Raw genomic sequence first — 17977 nt, forward strand, 5'->3', positions numbered from 1 at the left:
TAAAAATAAGATTTTAAAAATACTGTGAACTAATATCATTTGTATTTTGCTTTTTTGCAGGTCGTTGCATAACGGCGATGTTCCGCAAATTCCATCCCGAGCACTTTGTATGTGCATTTTGTTTGAAACAATTAAACAAGGGCACATTCAAGGAGCAAAACGACAAACCTTACTGCCATGGCTGCTTTGAGAAACTCTTTGGATAAATAATCTTTTTCGAAATTTTTTGTAACGTAACGAAACGAGAGACTATTTCTCTCGACAACATTTTATTACTCTTGACGAAATACGTACATAGTATAAATATTTACTTGCTTTGATTGTCTATATGCGAGAACTCACATTGCCTAAAGTAGCCTTATAGAAAAAAAAAATTTCCATTTTCTTAAATAAATATTGACTAACGAATGGTGTATGCAAAAGGACATGAATAGAATTTGGATTAAGAGATTAAATGATCTGTTATTTCATCTTGATCGCTGATTCATGAAATTGAGATCAATTTTATACAATTTTTTTTTTAGGGAAATTAAATGAGATTATAAGAGATAAAGTCATTATATATGAATGAACAATATATACAATTCCAATCTCGATTAATACCGAGAAAATTTCAATAAAAAGTTACGAAATATACTGTCAAAATATTTAATGCTAAAAAGTTGTAATAGATCTCTCTCTATTAAATTTCCACTAAAGAAAATTTTTCGAAAATTGATAGATGCGTCAGAATATTCTGATTTTCATGCAATGTTCTTTTTTTTAATTTCATCTAATTTTGTGTAAATCACACGCGTTTCTCAAACTGTTTATTTCGAGTTTGTCATGCCGTTTAAGGATTAACGAAAAGGGTGCTATATATATATATAATAGTTTATCATTATTAATAATTTGTCGATAATATCTAGTAATATTTGTACAACCGTATCTTTGCCACCAAATATCTCCCTGATGAAAGCTCTTCCCGTACGCATTAAAAATATTTCGTATATTTATAAAGTATTTAAATAGCATTAATATAATAATCAGTTAATATTACCGCGTGAACAGCGCTACATACATATGTCTACTTATATCGAATTGTATATTGTCATATAAAACAATCGAGAAAATTACGAAAAATAAATAGAACGAATTCGTGTCATCAGGTACAAACGACGCAATTTAGCGCAGAGTTGGAAAATAAAAACTATGTTATTAGTTTGAGATTTATTTGTTACACAGCGACAAAATCAATATATATATAATATGTTTAAACATGTATACATTAATAATAAATTTCTTAAATAGGCATGTGTAGGTGTGTGTGTAAAAAAAATTCACCGTTCATGTCTATAGAAAACTATTTAGATATATTCTCTTATATCGAATAAATTAAAAAAAATTTATGATCTAAATATATACAAAAATATATTCTTATAGTTAATATATCATTAGTTTTAATTTTATTGTAAAAAAAATTTGGTACTATTAATGTCAATTAATAGTTAGACAATATGTAGCAATATGTCGTGTTACTAATTGTGCTGGATAAAGCTACTATTCAAAGCTAATTTGTAACAAAAAGAAAGAATAGAAGAAACAAATTTATCTCTCCATAGAAGCTCTCTGCTAATTAAAATAACTTTTATATAAAGAGCCTCTTTAAATAGTTATATATTATGTCTTTTTATAATCATTTAAATGAGTATACAAGTATAATTAACGTACATATTAAGTACGAGAACGTAGGACACAGTTTTATTACATATTTACATAACTTGCATTAAATCAAGTCTTCAAGAGTTATATTTTTCGTTCAAAACGTTGAAGTTAAACTCCTCGATATTGATAAAAAATGTGCGAGAGTCTAGTCGAAGTTTCCAAGTTTCTATCTAATGTTAAACGATTTATTCGGCATATTATAACGATATTTTCCGAATTTCTCTTTCATTTTTCTTTTGTAGACTATTTTCGCTGAAATTTCCCGTGTCACATTTGTAACGGTTCGACATCGATCTGGCGTTCGCCTCGGCAGCACGCCTTATCCGGAATTGTCAGCCCAACGTGGGAAACAGCTCGCTGAAACTTTCGAGATCGAATAATTCCGACATGTGTGACTGCGGGGAATCGTGAGATTCGTATCCACCGTCCGATAAACTGGCGCAATCCATCTGCTTTGTCGAGGAAATACCGTAGCTGTCTACATCGCTCATAGCAGGTGACATAGAATTGGTGTATGCCGGTGAGAATTGCGCCGTCGGATAGCGCAATTGAATGCCCGATGAAGGAACAGTGAGATGTACAGCATCGTCTGTGGCATGGCTGATGGCACCGCTCTCGTTACTACTGACCACCTCTTGCACACATTCCTGGATACCCACACAGCCGTCATTCTCTTCACCCGGATACATAATCGTGATGGAGTTGGTGGTCTCGTCGTATGTACCATAGACAGTATCGAGATCCGATACCGTCTCAGACTCCTGTTTGATTTCAGTCTCGGTCTTGATAGACGTGGTTTTCGTTGTGTCGCAGTCCTCGAGAAACCAATTGGACGTATCTCGTAGATAAGAGGATACGCTGTCTATGCTTCCACCAGTTCTACTGGCTTCCACATTTTTTGATGTCTGCCCCACCAATGCCTCTGGATCGTCAGATTTTTCAACGGGAGCTTCGTTGACGGACACCTGTGGAATGAAGAGCGATCGACAGGTCATTAAGAGAGAACGACTAAATCATGAGGACGCGTGATTGTACAGGAAATGAATGAAATGTTCGGATTTTCTCCGGAGATTAAAACTTGCATTCTCTGATGAGATTAGAATTCCATTCTACTTCGGAATATTTCATCCATCTCTGCATCTTACATCTAAGTTACTACACTAAGCGTGCGATTTAAAAAAAAAAAGAAATATAATTAAGAAAAAATAATAAGACTTAATTATAGTGTTAAAAAAAAACTTAATGTGCACTATTTTTTAAAGAAAAAAAAATTATACCAGCTCTTGTAATTAGAAGTGGAGCGATAATAGCTATTTTTTCGCGATTTGCTCTGAGTGAAAAATACAACAAGATATGATGAAAATGCAATACAAAAGATGCAATTGTATATATATCGATTGCAACTCCCAAGACTCACTTGTTCATTTGATCTATGAGGATTTGCTTCAACCTCTGGACTGACTTCTCGTAAGAGGCTTTCCGCCAACTCTTCGAATCGTTCGGCGTCGGCGCTTTGGAATACGCTGAACAATTCTTCAAAAGGAAGTATAGAGTCAGAAATTTCAGCAGCGCGGTTGCTCCTGGTGTCCGAATCGGGCGCAATGCCGACTGTGCTGTCCCACCCTGCGGCAGAGGGTCATTGGGGGATACTGCAGATCCCAGCGAAGATACAGCACCATCGACACGAGTCCGACAGGCGGAGCAGATCGGTTGTTGTTGATCTGTGAGCGTGTTCCTTACTGCGTCTCTCTCGTTTCTAAGCCTCTTATTTTCGTTCAACAGCCATTCGTTCTGCGACGTCAGCAGTTCGTTCTGCGACCTGAGCATCGCACATTCCTGTTTAAGTAACTCATTCCTTTCCTTCTGTGTCCTCACTGTTTCCTCAAGCTCGTCCAATCTGGCTTTTTTGCGATCTCGCGAGGTTTGAGCGGCCACTCGATTCTTCAGTTTTCTAATAAAGCCGGATAAAGAAAACGTCGATGTTAAATAGAGCAATAAATAAATGAATAAATAGCCAAGATGATCACAAATTCTCTCTCACGGCAAAGAATGAAAAGAATAAAATCAATTATTTCTACAAATTTATAAAAAATTAAAAAATTAAAACTTTCTAACTAAAAATTTTAAGAATTAAAAATTTGTTTTTTTTTATTTTAATAAAATTTTAATAAAGCTACATATTATATTAGTATGATCGAAAAAAAATTTCTTTGTATTAAAATCTATTTCGTTTCCCAATGTATGATTCAACATTGTTTCTCGTTTCATAATTTTTTTTTACAGACAATTTATTTCTAATTAATATTTCTAATTAATAATTTATTTCTAAATAAAGTTAGAGAAATGTTGAAACAACTGCTATCAGTGGATTATTCTGCCAATTCATTTTTTCCAGATCCGGAAAAAATTAATTCGCATATAGCGATATCGCGTAATCGCATTTACGTCAATAGAAATGAATCATCAAAGTGACGCATAATAAGCAGGTGATCGCCGTTTATTACATGGAAAATATTTCGCAACAAAATTATTCTGAAATGGGCATTTTGTACATCCTTAAATCTCATGTAAATATTCATAATTTTAAAGGTCAGAGCATCTTTATAATGTATATTGTATAAAGTATAAGAGAATCAGTCAGTTCTTCATTTCATTGTCAGGAAGAAAAGACTGATCGATCAATTCTCTTATGAGCTTTTACAATAAGCCATTTAAGCTTAGAGCTTTAAGTTTTAAGACCTAAGAAATTGATTAAGAATGATCGTAGTCGATTATTCTTCTCACATCCGATTATGATAAATCAATTTTTTGTGGTTTAAAATTTAAAGTTTAAGTGAAGACTTTAAAAGCCCATTATACTTTATGTATTATGCAAAGATCTGTGTTCCAGTCTTAATTTTGAAAAATTCACTGAGAAATATCGTTTGGACATATCTGCTCGTTGATAAGCTGATAAGATTTATTTGGGAGTTAAGTAAAAAAGATACGCCTACTGAACACTAAACATTATAGGATTGCCACTTTTATCAAAGCAAAAAACAATCTGTGGATAAGCTAAACATTGATAAGTGTCAACCATTGCCATGAGTAATGCTGATACAAGTCCTTGACTGATGTAATTCTATATAGGAAAAATTTTTGAAACCAGAATATTTATACTTTATAGATTCGACGAATTCAATTAATTATAAATTAATTTATATGAATTGTGCTTATGGAATGCGTCCTATTTTAACAACAGGTCTGTTCTACAATGTGTTCTTTGTTTCCTGTCTTTTGCTGTTTGTTTCTGTTTATCTCTTGCCTTTTTGATCAATAAGACAAGAGACAAATAGCAAGAAACAGGAAATAAAAAGAAAATTATAGAATTAATCTAAGGCGTTGAAGAAAAGCAAAAAATGATGAGAATAATAATTCTAAATGTAAAAAGTGTAACATCAATAATCGTATTTAAATAAATGTGAACAAATGTCAGCAGAATTATAGGCTGCAACACTTCCACTTGGCACTCGCAACACATTTAGAATCATTTCAGCCTTGTTTATCTTATTGTTTAAATACTAAACAAAAACAATACTCGCGATTGAGCGTCAAGTGGACGGCATGTTTCCTAGAAATACGTAGAATTACAGAAATTGTAGAAAAAAGTGTATAGTCATCCCGAATTTTCGAAGCTTCTTTCAAAGCTTAACTCCGAACTTTCGAAAATTCGAATTCTTCCAAAACTTTGAATCTTTAAAGGTTGACAAAAATGATCCTGATAACTGGATTCTCTCGCTTACTTTCGTTGCAATTTCTCCTCCCACGTTAAATGATCCAGCCGGCGTTTCTTTCCACGTACGCGGATGTCCACGGGTTCGAGGAGCGTCGCGACGTCGTCATCGCGCGTCTCCTCTTGCTGATCAGAGACGACCTTCCTGCTGTCCATCCTTGCCTTGTCCATCAGGATCGACGTAAAGTTCAGCTTAGGTAGCGTGTTGCGCGACGATTCGGTCCTCGGGATCGCCTTGGGCACTCCCTTAGGCAGGGTGATGATGACACTCTTCACGGAGCTCATAATCCGCCATACGATGTGACGCGACGCGTCCTACTTTCTCAGTATATTCTTTAACTTCCGACCTCTCGCGCTACAACGACAATTCTCCGTGTCTTCGATCGCGTCGTTCCTTCGATGATGGATCCAGCTTGGATTTCGATATCAGTCTGAGCAAAACATTACAAGCTTCATCACTATACGATACGACTGACGCGAATAAACTGACGCAACTGGCTGACTCTCAGTTGTCACCATTTCCATTCAAGCACGTGTCGCGCCACGATTGGCCGAGCGCGAGGATCTTCTGGCCAATCATCGCCGGTCTGTTCGCCGCTCGATGCGGCTAACTTCGTGCGTCACTCCGCGTCTCCGGGATTCTCAAATCACGAATCTTTTTCTATGCGTTCTCTCGCGGGATTCGATTTAAAAGAAACGAATTATCGTTTTTATTTGTAAGACCAACAAAAATCGAATATTTTGTTAATAAGAGCAGAAGCGCTTTTGGGAAAGATAAGATAAGATACGGATTGTTGATTGTTTGAATTAGCAATATTGTATATGCAATACTGCATGCGCAGTCCTCGATTTTGAGAATCTTTATATTTCAAATGACTGTACAGTGTATGGTTCACGCATTTTTCTTTAGATGATATGTCTGATTTGAGTGCTTTCGTAAAGCCACATTATTGGCTTTGTTGTGTATCATGTTGCATCAGATTATTCTGACACATTAAAAATAGCTAATTCATACGTTTTGTAAAAAATTAAGAAAATTAACATACGGAAGCAATTTAATTAACGTTAAATATATGATATATTATTGTTAAGAAATAATAAGCGAAATATTGTAAGACATAAAAATGTATATATATATATATATATATATATATATATATATATATATATGTATATAGTTATCTATCATGTACGATTGGGAAGTAACTATGCTCGTTACTTATAACAAATTAGTTACAAGTTAGCGAGTGACTTTTTTCAGTATTAACTTCGTTCCTCTTTTTCGTTTATAACTCATCTGTTAATTTAACTTATAATAATTACATTTCTTTAGTAATTATGGTAACTAATTTAATATAATTACTTTATGATATTTAGTAATTAATATAAAGTCACTTATTCATAACGAATTTATCAGTTTGTCACTACATAAGTCTGTTCCTTTTGGTTGAACTTTTGCAGTTCATTTTTCTTCCTTTTCTCTCTAGGAGGAAAGAAGAGGAAGAAAAATGAACTGGTGCAAAAGTTCAGCCAAAAAAAATAGGCTCTCTGTTCCAGTGCCAAAAAATCTTCGCATTCGATTAAATTGCGCTATTCGTTTTTGGTATCTTAATTTAAATGCATAATATATCGTTATTTAATTTTAATTTAAGACATCATTTATGTTAATCAAAGAAACATAAACATGTATAAAGCAACTGAAGATCCCATACAGCACAGAAAGATTGCAAAATGATTGCAGATATATCTCATTGTAATGTTACAAATAAATTACGTAATGTTGCAGCGCAGTGTATTTGCAACTAAATAATTCTTTTGTTATTATTAAATTTGAAATATAATGATACATCATCTATCCTTGTTTAATATACAATGAATAACAAGAATAAATAATGCAGCATGCGCATCATGTGTGAAACGGAACGCAGCCTAGCAGAGAGAAACATGATGACCCAAAACCTGTAACCGCAAAACGTTATCGCATATTACCGCTTTCTGAAGAAGTGAATGTTAACTACACAATATCCATCTTTTTGCGAGATATATTCCTGAGGAGAAATAAATCGTTGAAATCTCTATTGATTTGATAAATTTTGGAGATTTCAACTATCTATTTCCCATCAGGAACACCACGAAAAGGTTGTTGTGTAGTTAATATCCATTTCTTCAGAAGTGGCGCGATTTGTGCGCGGCAGCATTTGCCGTTTACAGGTTTTGAGTTGTTATATTCTCTCTGGTACTAGCAGTAGGTTTATCTTATTAAATTTAAAATTATAAAGATTCTTAAAGTATAACTAATAATTAAAGAAATGGGCTAATATGAGAGTACAGTGCGGTTTACAATGTACAAAATATTAACGAATTTTTACCATTTATTCAGTAAACTGTACATCAATGACATTTTTTCGACTCTTTTTGAGTCAACATAAACGAAACTTAAATATATTAATGTTAATAATTTTGTCGGTTCATCAGGATAAGTCATTCACAGTTTGCCAAAATTGAAGTGGCTATGTCCTCAGAAAACCGAGATATCTGTATATGTAATAAGCTTGGAAGACAAAATTCTTAAAGTTTTTATTTAATAAATAAGTGATAAAGAGAAATATGGAAGAATATATATTCACTTACATTCACAAGACAAGTATCAAATGTGGGTTTTATTAAAGTTTTATTAAGGTTTTTAAAATTTTGAAAAGTATATGCATTATTATTTTAATTCCCTTAAAATTATATCACTTCATCTATACCTTTAGCTATTCTTACTGCCTTAAATTTTTTGTGTGCCCACTGCCCACTGCCCACTGCCAATCACAGCGAGTTTTTTTTCTAGCGTGCTGTGATTGACTTGTGCGCAATTGATATTAGAGTACCTTCCAATAAATGACTCAGTACAACACAGTGATCATCTCATCCTCATTTAACACTGGCGAACAACAAGAATGTAATGATACACCATGTCACATCGTATATGTGTTTCTTGTTGGAAAACATCCCTATCTTCTTATTACTCTCTGAATGAAAGCCGTATTATCTCCAGTACTTTCAGGGAGTCGCTAATTGAATAATAAATTCTGAATGCCAAGAAAGATGGAATGATGTTCGTGTTATTTATATTGACTTGTCACTAAATGAAAATATTAATTTCAAATTTAAAAAATCAGTAAGATATCAAGAGAATAGTAATAAAGTTTCGTAAAGATGCAGTCCAAAAATTCTAAGAAAGCTTTATTTAAATTAATTTAAACACAGAACTCTCATCTTAAAATTTATGGTATTATAATTAGTAAAAAATGAAAAAATATGTTACTCTTTTTTTGGAAATATTTATTTCTAAATATTAATTATCTTTTTTTTTATATTTATATCATATGCACATCATACCGTCAATTATCTATTAATTAATTATCTATTAACTCTATATTATAATATAATTAGACCTGTAATAATATAATGTATTAAAATAATAAAATTATAATATAAAAACATATATGTCTCAATTTATATGACGATAGTAACTGCAGTAATAATTGTACCGCCAAACATAATGCTAATCATAAGAAATTATTCGTATACAACGAATAATCATGGTGCAGCAACAACAAATGAATTATGATTGAAACTTAGTAATAACAACAATTAGTAAAAACGATGATAATCAGCCACATAAAAAAAAGTCGGCGTTACGATTTCCTAATTTGATATGCAATAATAAACGCAGCAACTTGTCACGTTTTATTAATTTTAACAATCAGAATGAGAAATCGGATAATCGACATTCTTATTGTTCCGCTTGTTTCATTACGAAGATATGCAAAACATAGTTTGGAGGAATGTTAGAATTAAATTACGTGAAGTATAAAAAGAGACGTCGCAGAAATACTTTGTTCTTTGCTGTTGACACACATTATATTTTTAAAAATAAAATTAATGTTCATTTTTAAAGTGAGAAAGAAGTTCTCTACTCTTTTATGTTTTAATTACGTTTAACCTTCTTGAATTTCAAAATGATGAAATAGTTTATTCATTACTTTCTCAAATTCGATTTCACCACTTTTATAAATGCACTCGTTTATATACAACTTTTAAGAAAAGTAGATCGAGCTGTCAAAAGACTAACATTTTAGTTTCCAATAAAAATATTCAAATAATTCAGTTTTTCTTTTCAAGTCGAAACTGTTTTGGATGCCTAAAAATTTTTGAGTACATAAAGTTCGATGCTTATTATTATTATTATTATTATTAAATAACATCTTATCTAATATCCCATTTTCCTTGATAATTATGCACGTTTTATTATGCTTACATTCTAAATTCTATCGCATCGAATTAAAATTATTTTTTAAAAGCAAATAAAAGTGATCGAACTAAAATTAAATTTCACATAGCAGAAAATAATTTTCTAAAATATTAAATCTGATTTACAAAAAAAATTTTTTTAATAAAATCTGTATATTGATGAACAAAATTTTTAAGAATTAAAAAAATGTCTTCTTTTCATTATAAAAACGGTTATAGCCTTTGATCGATTTGATTGAAAAATATCACTCGCATTTTTACAACACGGCATCATCCTGTCAAACTTAATTCGCTACGCAGCTCGTCATTGTACAGATTATAATTCTCTTTTGTTAATTCGTGGAAACGTGTTGACACACTTGATTGTCACAAATGTTCATATTTGCAAATTTTAAATAACTGTGTAAAAAAGTATCGATTGAACGTTGAAGTGGCGTGAATCGATTGTTACTTTAAAGTATTTAAAGAAATCATCGTGTAAAAAAATCAAATATCAATTAAAAATATCAATTAATCTGGATTTAAGTCTTCTCGAGTCGCATCACTTTTATATTAATCGAACGTTCTTTTGAACATTTAATATAAACTGCATTTATCGCATTTCTGAGATTTTCGAATGCTTAGCGAATTATTAAAAAGCACCGGGAATTAACCGACTATTTACACGCAGAAATTAGAAGCAAGATTCATATAAAATCTCTTTATGCGTAACGTTTCGATTGCACTGTAATTCCTTTTTCCGCTCTTTATTTAATATATTGCACAAACTCTGAAATCGAGTAACGTTGAAAGAACAAATTAAAATTAATAGTTTAATTATAATTTGATTTTTACAATAAGTAACAACTCGGATGGTGTTACAAAAGAGTGAAAAAAAAAATTTCTGAGACTTGTTACGAAAAAGCGAATATTGAACAAATCCGGCTTCTAATTTCCCTGATCGATTTTTTGGCAGGTCTGCATAAATGGCATCGCGCTGGATCACACTAGATTTCGATCCAGCAGTCCCCCAAGTAGATCTGATCCCACTTGAAGCAAGCCCGTGGATCCATCGCGAATCCAGTCAAAGCTGTCGAAAGATGTCGTGGGTGAGACTATAGGAGTACCTTCGTCCCCACCACCGGTAAAGGGCCCGATTAAATGCTTCCTGGTGTCCGGGCTGAGATGATCGGGCAAAGATATGACATCTGTGTTCGCACAGTGTGGAACTATTTGATTGTCCACATTGATGGATAACGGAGTCAGGTTACTCGATAACACAGTTGACATATCACAAGAACTCATCAAAGGATCCTAAAAAATAAAATTACTGTCATTTGATTCTACTACTTTTACGTGAGTTACGTTTAAAAAAATATGAGAACGAGTCGACGAATTTGGCAATTAAGCACAAATTAAATTTTCAATTTATTTGAAGAGATATCTAATTTAAAATTTGATTATTACAAGATTTCTCGTTTTAAGTATTTAAAATGTCAAAGTACATAGAATTGTTGCAATGATATATAATTGTATTTAAAATAAAAATTCATTACTTTTCTATTGGTTTTTATCATCATATATAAATATTTACAATTTATATTTTCCAATTATTCATAACTAGAATTTAATATTAAGTAAGAGCTTAACTATCTGATAAATGAGTTTGTTTTTATTGGCTTGAAAAACTTAAAACAAATAAAACGTTGCTGCGTTTCACAGAAAAGACAAAAGGATAGAATAAAGAGAAGATTATACTGATAGTGACACGTTAAGCGATAAACCGCTTTTTAGCGCCCTCAATATTCTTCAAGAGCCCCATTCCTCGTGGTTGCGTGACTCCAGAGACGTTTCATAAATGTAAATGAACGATTACTAAGCAAAGCGACTGTGACTATCGTGTTGCGTGATCTAGACGAAGGTAAGCCTTATGCAGATCATAAAGACGATAACCATCTCATGATCATAATTCTTATCAGATAACTAAAGAATTTGATGACCGATCATGTATCCGATAACCCATTATTATCCAATAATTGACATCTGTCTAATTTATATTTTTTAAATTTATTTTAATATTACTTTGTAATTTGAAACCAAATAATAAATATATACACAAATTAAAGATTATTAAAATTACTATCTAAAACTTAAGTAAATTTCCAAAAATAATGAAAATATATACAATAATTTATACCATTTTTGTATTTAACATATTAATTTTTTATAAAAGAAATTCGAATTTTAAACTTTCAATTGCTAATGATAGTTTGATAAAATAAAATCATTTTAATTGTTATATTATTTAATTATTATATTGAACGTCCGAAGATGAGTTTTGGCAACAGATTTGATGATAAAATCGTAGAATAGTAGGACGGAAAAGGACGAAAGTGGGAGGAAACGAAACGCAGCTGATCAGGTGATTCGATGTTCCATGTATTTCCATAACATTCAATCAACAATTCCATATACTTTGCAATTTGTGTACATAACATGACTCTAAAGTATAGCTCGTTTAATCCTAGGATGCACTCCAAAGCAATGCTGCTTACATAATTATCTAACCACGCATACAATTCTAGAAATGTTATAATAAAACTCGTAGATTTCTTTTTTCCTTCCTCATTATATTCAATATGAGCAAAAGCATTAGTCATCTATAAACTATACTATATCTTTTATATAGTAAAATAAACATTACACGCAGTGCATTTCAGGATTAAACGACTAAGCGAAACTACCTCGCTTATCTATGACTCCTTCTCTTCGATTCGCAATTCGCAACGAACTCATTTTGCATCTCTTTCTATGAAGACGCAACTTTACACTTTCCCTTTTTCTATTTTGAAACCTCAGACGCGATCTTCGAGTTTGCGGATGCAAACTCGAGGAACAAGCGGACGTATAAAAAGTAGGAAGACCTTTTATCGGCTTGAAATCGCGATCGAATACCACAGAAACTAGCATTTACACCGCCTCCTTTAGCTCATCCTCTCCATCTATAATCTCAATCTGGCGAAAATCAACCGCGTGATAATCGATGACCTTTTCATTTCATGTTGCATGCAAATTTCTGCTTTAGAAAAATCAACAACGACAAGACGGCGGCCAAAAGGAGGCAGGTCTTCGGACGCTTGCTTCCTCCCGGAAGCGTCCTCACGAGTTCCCGATGCTCTTCGTCGTTGGTTTCACGAAGCAAACATATCCCGCACTCACGTCGCAGCCGGAAACCAGGAGATTCATTAGCACACTGCTGCCGCAGGAAGGATTCCTTCTCCGACTTGTTGCATCGATCTTGTCTAGGCCACCGATACCACCGTGATTTTCGCCTCCGCCTCCTCCCCCACCGCGGTCGCCTTCCGATTCAACAAAATCGATGATATCATCGAGGTCGCTATCACGCTGCTTCGAAAAGTCCTCGCGATGACGTTCGTTGTCACTGCGAATATGGCCGTTACTATCAGGCAAAGTTGCCACCTGTGACACGATATTTGGCATCTGTGACGAGACGAGGCGACGCAGAAGCTGGCTGCCACAGGTGTTACCGAAAGTCGGCGGCGACTTCTTGTGAAGCGCTATCGACTGCCGCTGTTGCTTCGTCACCAAAGTATCTTCAAGATTTATACGCTCAAATGACGAGTCCTCGCACTTAAGACGCTTATATTCGTTTTCAGAGTCCGTATTAAGTCCGGAGTGAATGCGTTTATTAGGACGTTCCTGATTAGAGGACCATCGATCGGATTCGAAAAGCATGTCTGCAAGATCAAAATAAGATGTGTGTTAATTATATCACGTAAATTTACTATTGTACAATATTTACAGTCAATTGTTGAAGTTAATAATACATTATCAACATAATTTAATATCTGCAAATATAAAAAAAAAATAAAATTAATATAGTAAATAAAATAACGGACGAGAAAAAAAACACATGCTTACTTTTTCTAGGTGTTTGTCCCAATATCGTCGAATTTAGCAAACCTCCGCCGTGATCATTGTATCGTCGCGATACTGCTTGATCAGTTCGCAGTAATTGTGCCAGACTGGATTCGGAATTACGTTCTCGATCGTCGAGTAACCTACCAGAAAATAAATAGTAAAATAAAAACAGAAGACAAAGAAATACACAGAAAAAAAATATTACTATATTTTTATTTTTCACGCTTTTACTATATTTTAATTTTGTATAATTATTTATTTTACAGTCATGGTTTGTAATTATTATTATAGCGCAAATTTTCATATCATCAATTGATTAGATCCAATGTGACACTCACCATTTCGAGGATCCTTTGTCAGCAGATTGCGACGAGCTCCACATTACCATGTTATCATTAATGAGGAACTCTAACGCCTCGTCTTGGTCCGACATCGGAATATAGGGTGCTCTGAGCGCTAATTCTTCATCCCCTATACTATCGCTGATACCTAACATAAGCATCTCGTCCTCGGAGAGTCCATCGCCGCCACTACCTCCTGTAGGACTACCTAATGAGTCCACGCTGCGCTCAGGACTCTAAAATGATAATTATATTAATACATGTGCGTTAATATTATATTTTTGAGAGAAGAAAATTTTGAAATGTAAATAATTTTTTGTCGCTCACTTGTCGATACTTCGAGAGGGACGGCGACACAGTGCTCGGATCGATGCCACAGGGACTTCCAGGCGAATCGCCGTACATGAAGGGATCACTATCGGCTAAACGATCGACCGCATTCTTGGTTCTAGTAGTAGTGTCCACGAGATCTGCATCTTTGAGGGATCCTGAGAGATCTGCGGAACGTAACTCCGGTGTCAGAGTGTCTCCCGGACTCAATAGAGGACAGCCATAGTTATCATTGCCGAAGATAAACTCATCCAGCATATCTGATAAGAAGGGAGTGTCCTCCAAAGGTACACACACGTCACCGGCAGTAGGTGCGAGATGTGTCAAATCCTCCGGCTCGTCTTTCAACACTAAGAAATGGAGAAAACATGATTTATCATGATGATCTTCTTTCTAATTGATTATTTATGACTTCAGATGATTAAACATCGACCAGAGAGGAGGATAAAAATGAAATTTTCACATAAATCGCGAGAAAAATTGAACCTCGATACAAAAAAAGGATCTTAAATCACTAGTTCCATTAAGAAAATCATTTGAGTCTTAACTTTTATTCTAAGTAACCTAATTAAATCTGATATGATTGGATTGAAAATGAAAAACTAGAAAATCATGTGATAATTATTACATATTTCTTACATATATCTTTCTTCATACAAAATTTCTGCGGGTCACGAAAATATACTCTGTTACAGAAAGATAAATAATTCTTAACTCGTATGTCATAATATCTTTTCTTATCTTTTTTCCTCGAGTCTCTTTTTTTCTCGCGAAAAGTCGACAATACGGATGAGGGTCAACGACTCTTTTCTAGCCTCCGCTTTGGAAAAGACTCGACTTTTTTTTTTCGCAGAAGGAAATACGCACTGGTGAGACCCGGCTGATCCTCGCTGAAAGTTAAAAAGCCTTTATTCATATCCTCGGTACGAGGCGCGAAAATGCTCGCTGTAGCCGTTTGCGGACGACAGGATAATTGTGACTGTTCCTGTTCTTGTTGTTGCTGTTGTTCTTGTTGTTGCACGGAGGTCGCGAGCGGTACGAACAAATGTCTCGTGACTGACTGCGGACGGTCACGGTGTTCAACACTGTCTGATGAATCGTTCACCACCGTCGGTTTACCCTGAAACAAAGATCGCATGACCGATCTAGAGGGGAAGAGGCCAAAGATTATGGCTCGATATAAAAAAGCAGCCTAGAGCTTGCTACACTCGGCACTATAAAAATCAAGTAGTACTTTCAACGGAGATTTGGATTATAATAATTGACAGATAACATGGAAATTACAATCTAAATTCTTACATAAAAATATCCGCTTTTGAAAAATTTTGATTAAATATTATCTCTTATTAATATTTACTTTAATTATTTTCATACTACTAAAAACTTTTGTACTTCTTATATAAAATTTATGAAATTTATTTCAAGATGAGTGTACAAGAAAGGCGTACAAGATTTAATTAAGACTTAATTAAGACTTTCAGAAATTTAATCCTTATTTGAATTTGTAATTTTTCTGTAAAGACTCATACAAGTATAAGACATTTCCATTACGCTAATCGTTTAACATTAATCATTTTCAAAATATGAAATATTTCCTTTAAAGGAGAAAGAGAGATAAAATAAAATAAAAATACAATTTATTTTTACTTTATCATCCTAAGATGATAACGAAATGTGTAAGCAATGCGATTAACGTATTGTGATAAGCGATACTGACCCGACAAACATTTTCAATAAACAATAATTAGAGATGAGAAAGATTTGAAAATTATTCATATTATTTCAAATATCTTATTAAAAATAACAATTATTATATAATAGAATAATAACAGTTACACTGATTAAACTTGCAACCGGAAATCCCTAGTAATTTTTCTAATTTCACGTCTCTTAGCAGAAATCTTCAAAATTCCAACATCAAACCGCTCGTACATCAGAAAGATCAACCGTACCTGTAATATAAAGGGCGTTTTCTTGGCCAAGGATTGTCGGTTCACCGTTGCCGGTACATCGTTTTCCTTAATCGACTCCTCCAGAGACTCTTTGAGAGCCTTTTCGAGGAGAACGAACGCCTTTTCTTTCTGGGCGTGTTTCGGCAAGGCACCGTCCTTCTGCGAATCTTCTTTGCAGTCGCCCTTTTCGTCGATTGAACGGAAGATCGACGCGGTGACGGCGAACGGTCGATCGTCGCTCCTGGACTCGTCGTCGACGATCGATTCCTCCACGGGAATCTTCTCCTCGTCGTTCAGCGATACCTGACTCGAATTCGTCGTCGATACAGCACTACTACCGGTCGGCACCAAAACCGGCAACGATTTCTCTATCTTCACCAAATTGGCGTCGTTGTCACGCGCGGCCAGCTGGCGCACGCTGTATACCTCATCCTCGTGCTCGATCCCACTGTAAGCAAAATCACGAACCGGCGACGTGGATAACGTGTCCATGTATCCTGGGACTCGTTAATCCAAAACTTGGCTAGGAAGATCGAAAAGGATCAACGGACGCCAAGAAGAAATAATAAGATATTACCGATATCGCGAAGCTTAACTTGAGGATTTTCATCTAATTTTAATCGGATTTTTGAATTCCCTGATAATTTACTTATTAAATTTTTCTAAATAATGATACGATGAATTAGAAAATAAGTTTTTTTTTCTTCTTCGTGGAAGTTAAGATGTCTAACGACAAGATAGATACAGGTTGAGGAATATTCATCTCATTATTTCTATATCGTTGTTATTCGATACATGAAAATGTACGTAATCCATTAAATTCTCTTACAAGAATTCCCTTCAACGATCAACGCGTGGTTAATGTTCTTATCAAACGAGTGACAGTCGTACGATACCGTATTACGACACATAGCACGCGATACGCAGACCGCGCAGACGTACTCGATATTTATCAATCGTGAAATCACGCATGCACGAAATTTGCTGTTATATAGTCTATCACGAAATGTTCCATATGTAAGCACGTGTACATACATTCACGAAATCATTCGCTACTGTCCGACATCTGGGAATGTACAGGCAGCTGTCAATTAGGCAAACATAACTCCGGAAGTTTAAAACGGGCACAGCGATTAGCCTGCGAAAAATCTTTTGGAGGCGATGAAAAAAATCCCCACAACGTCAAATACTCATTATAATTTAACGATTATTGTTTCCCTAATGATAATATATAAACAGACGTAATAGCAGCAATGTGTTCATTTCAATGAATTTCCGAGAATTTAATAATATAATTCTTGTTTAATAATTGTTTTTTTTTATCTTAATAAATAAAAACTAAAGATTTCCATACCACTTAATAATAAGTGTAATAATGACTTTTAAATGATTTTAACAATATCAATACATGAGCCATGATAATATTTATTATTTCAAATTACAACTAGAACATTAGTTATAGCTGTAATTTAAAATAACGAATAATTTTGATTTCTTTCAGAAATTTATTCAAGAAGTTATTCAAAGATATCTTTTCTATTATCAATAAAAATATACTGCATTTATTATACTTTGTTTAACACTAACCTAATTCTCTATTTAAAATATTTCGGTTTATGTGAAGTTTACAAATATATCTATGCTCAAGAGAAAAACGG

General features: G+C 33.9%; 3 protein-coding genes across 8 annotated transcripts in view; 1 reads left to right on the forward strand and 2 right to left on the reverse strand.

Annotated features, from left to right (window-relative positions):
- Pax (paxillin) overlaps positions 1–1293 on the forward strand; it is a 28779-nt gene extending 27486 nt beyond the window's left edge. For all 4 annotated transcript variants that reach the window (XM_087415753.1, XM_087415750.1, XM_087415751.1 and 1 more), the window contains exon 10: positions 61–1293. In XM_087415753.1, coding sequence (XP_087271879.1) covers positions 61–206 — 146 coding nt within the window. In that variant the 3' untranslated portion in view covers positions 207–1293. The remainder of the gene's footprint in view (positions 1–60) is intronic.
- On the reverse strand, positions 1195–5995 carry Xbp1 (X box binding protein 1). 2 transcript variants are annotated; one of them, XM_087415759.1, is made up of 3 exons: positions 5487–5995; positions 3122–3655; positions 1195–2712 (listed from the first exon to the last, which is right to left on the reverse strand). In XM_087415759.1, the coding sequence occupies exons 1-3, from the start codon at positions 5759–5761 to the stop codon at positions 2037–2039; spliced, it is 1485 nt and encodes a 494-aa protein (XP_087271885.1). In that variant the 5' UTR covers positions 5762–5995; the 3' UTR covers positions 1195–2036. The 2 variants fall into 2 exon arrangements, with proteins under 2 accessions (XP_087271885.1, XP_087271886.1); XM_087415760.1 differs by having other exon boundaries at positions 2422–2669; positions 5487–5994.
- Positions 5996–7830: 1835 nt separating this feature from the next.
- sima (HIF-1 transcription factor component sima) overlaps positions 7831–17977 on the reverse strand; it is a 47049-nt gene continuing 36902 nt past the window's right edge. For both annotated transcript variants that reach the window (XM_011058937.2, XM_011058936.2), the window contains exons 8-14: positions 16320–16767; positions 15235–15487; positions 14365–14717; positions 14035–14273; positions 13697–13836; positions 12974–13512; positions 7831–11068 (exon numbers count right to left, since the gene is read on the reverse strand). In XM_011058937.2, coding sequence (XP_011057239.1) covers positions 10757–11068; positions 12974–13512; positions 13697–13836; positions 14035–14273; positions 14365–14717; positions 15235–15487; positions 16320–16767 — 2284 coding nt within the window. In that variant the 3' untranslated portion in view covers positions 7831–10756. The remainder of the gene's footprint in view (positions 11069–12973; positions 13513–13696; positions 13837–14034; positions 14274–14364; positions 14718–15234; positions 15488–16319; positions 16768–17977) is intronic.

This window comes from Acromyrmex echinatior, chromosome 18, assembly GCF_024713525.1.
Source record: "Acromyrmex echinatior isolate Ae372 chromosome 18, ASM2471352v2, whole genome shotgun sequence".
NCBI lineage: Eukaryota > Metazoa > Arthropoda > Insecta > Hymenoptera > Formicidae > Acromyrmex > Acromyrmex echinatior.

Bases quoted from the DNA above. Each gene is read 5' to 3' on its own strand.
- Xbp1 (XM_087415759.1), bottom strand. From the start codon at position 5,761: ATGAGCTCCGTGAAGAGTGTCATCATCACCCTGCCTAAGGGAGTGCCC. The intron at 3,656-5,486 runs GTAAGCGAGAGA...CGGCTTTATTAG, and splicing joins GAGGAGAAATTGCAACGAAA to AAAACTGAAGAATCGAGTGG. The intron at 2,713-3,121 runs GTGAGTCTTGGG...CTCATGATTTAG, and splicing joins CTCATAGATCAAATGAACAA to TCGTTCTCTCTTAATGACCT.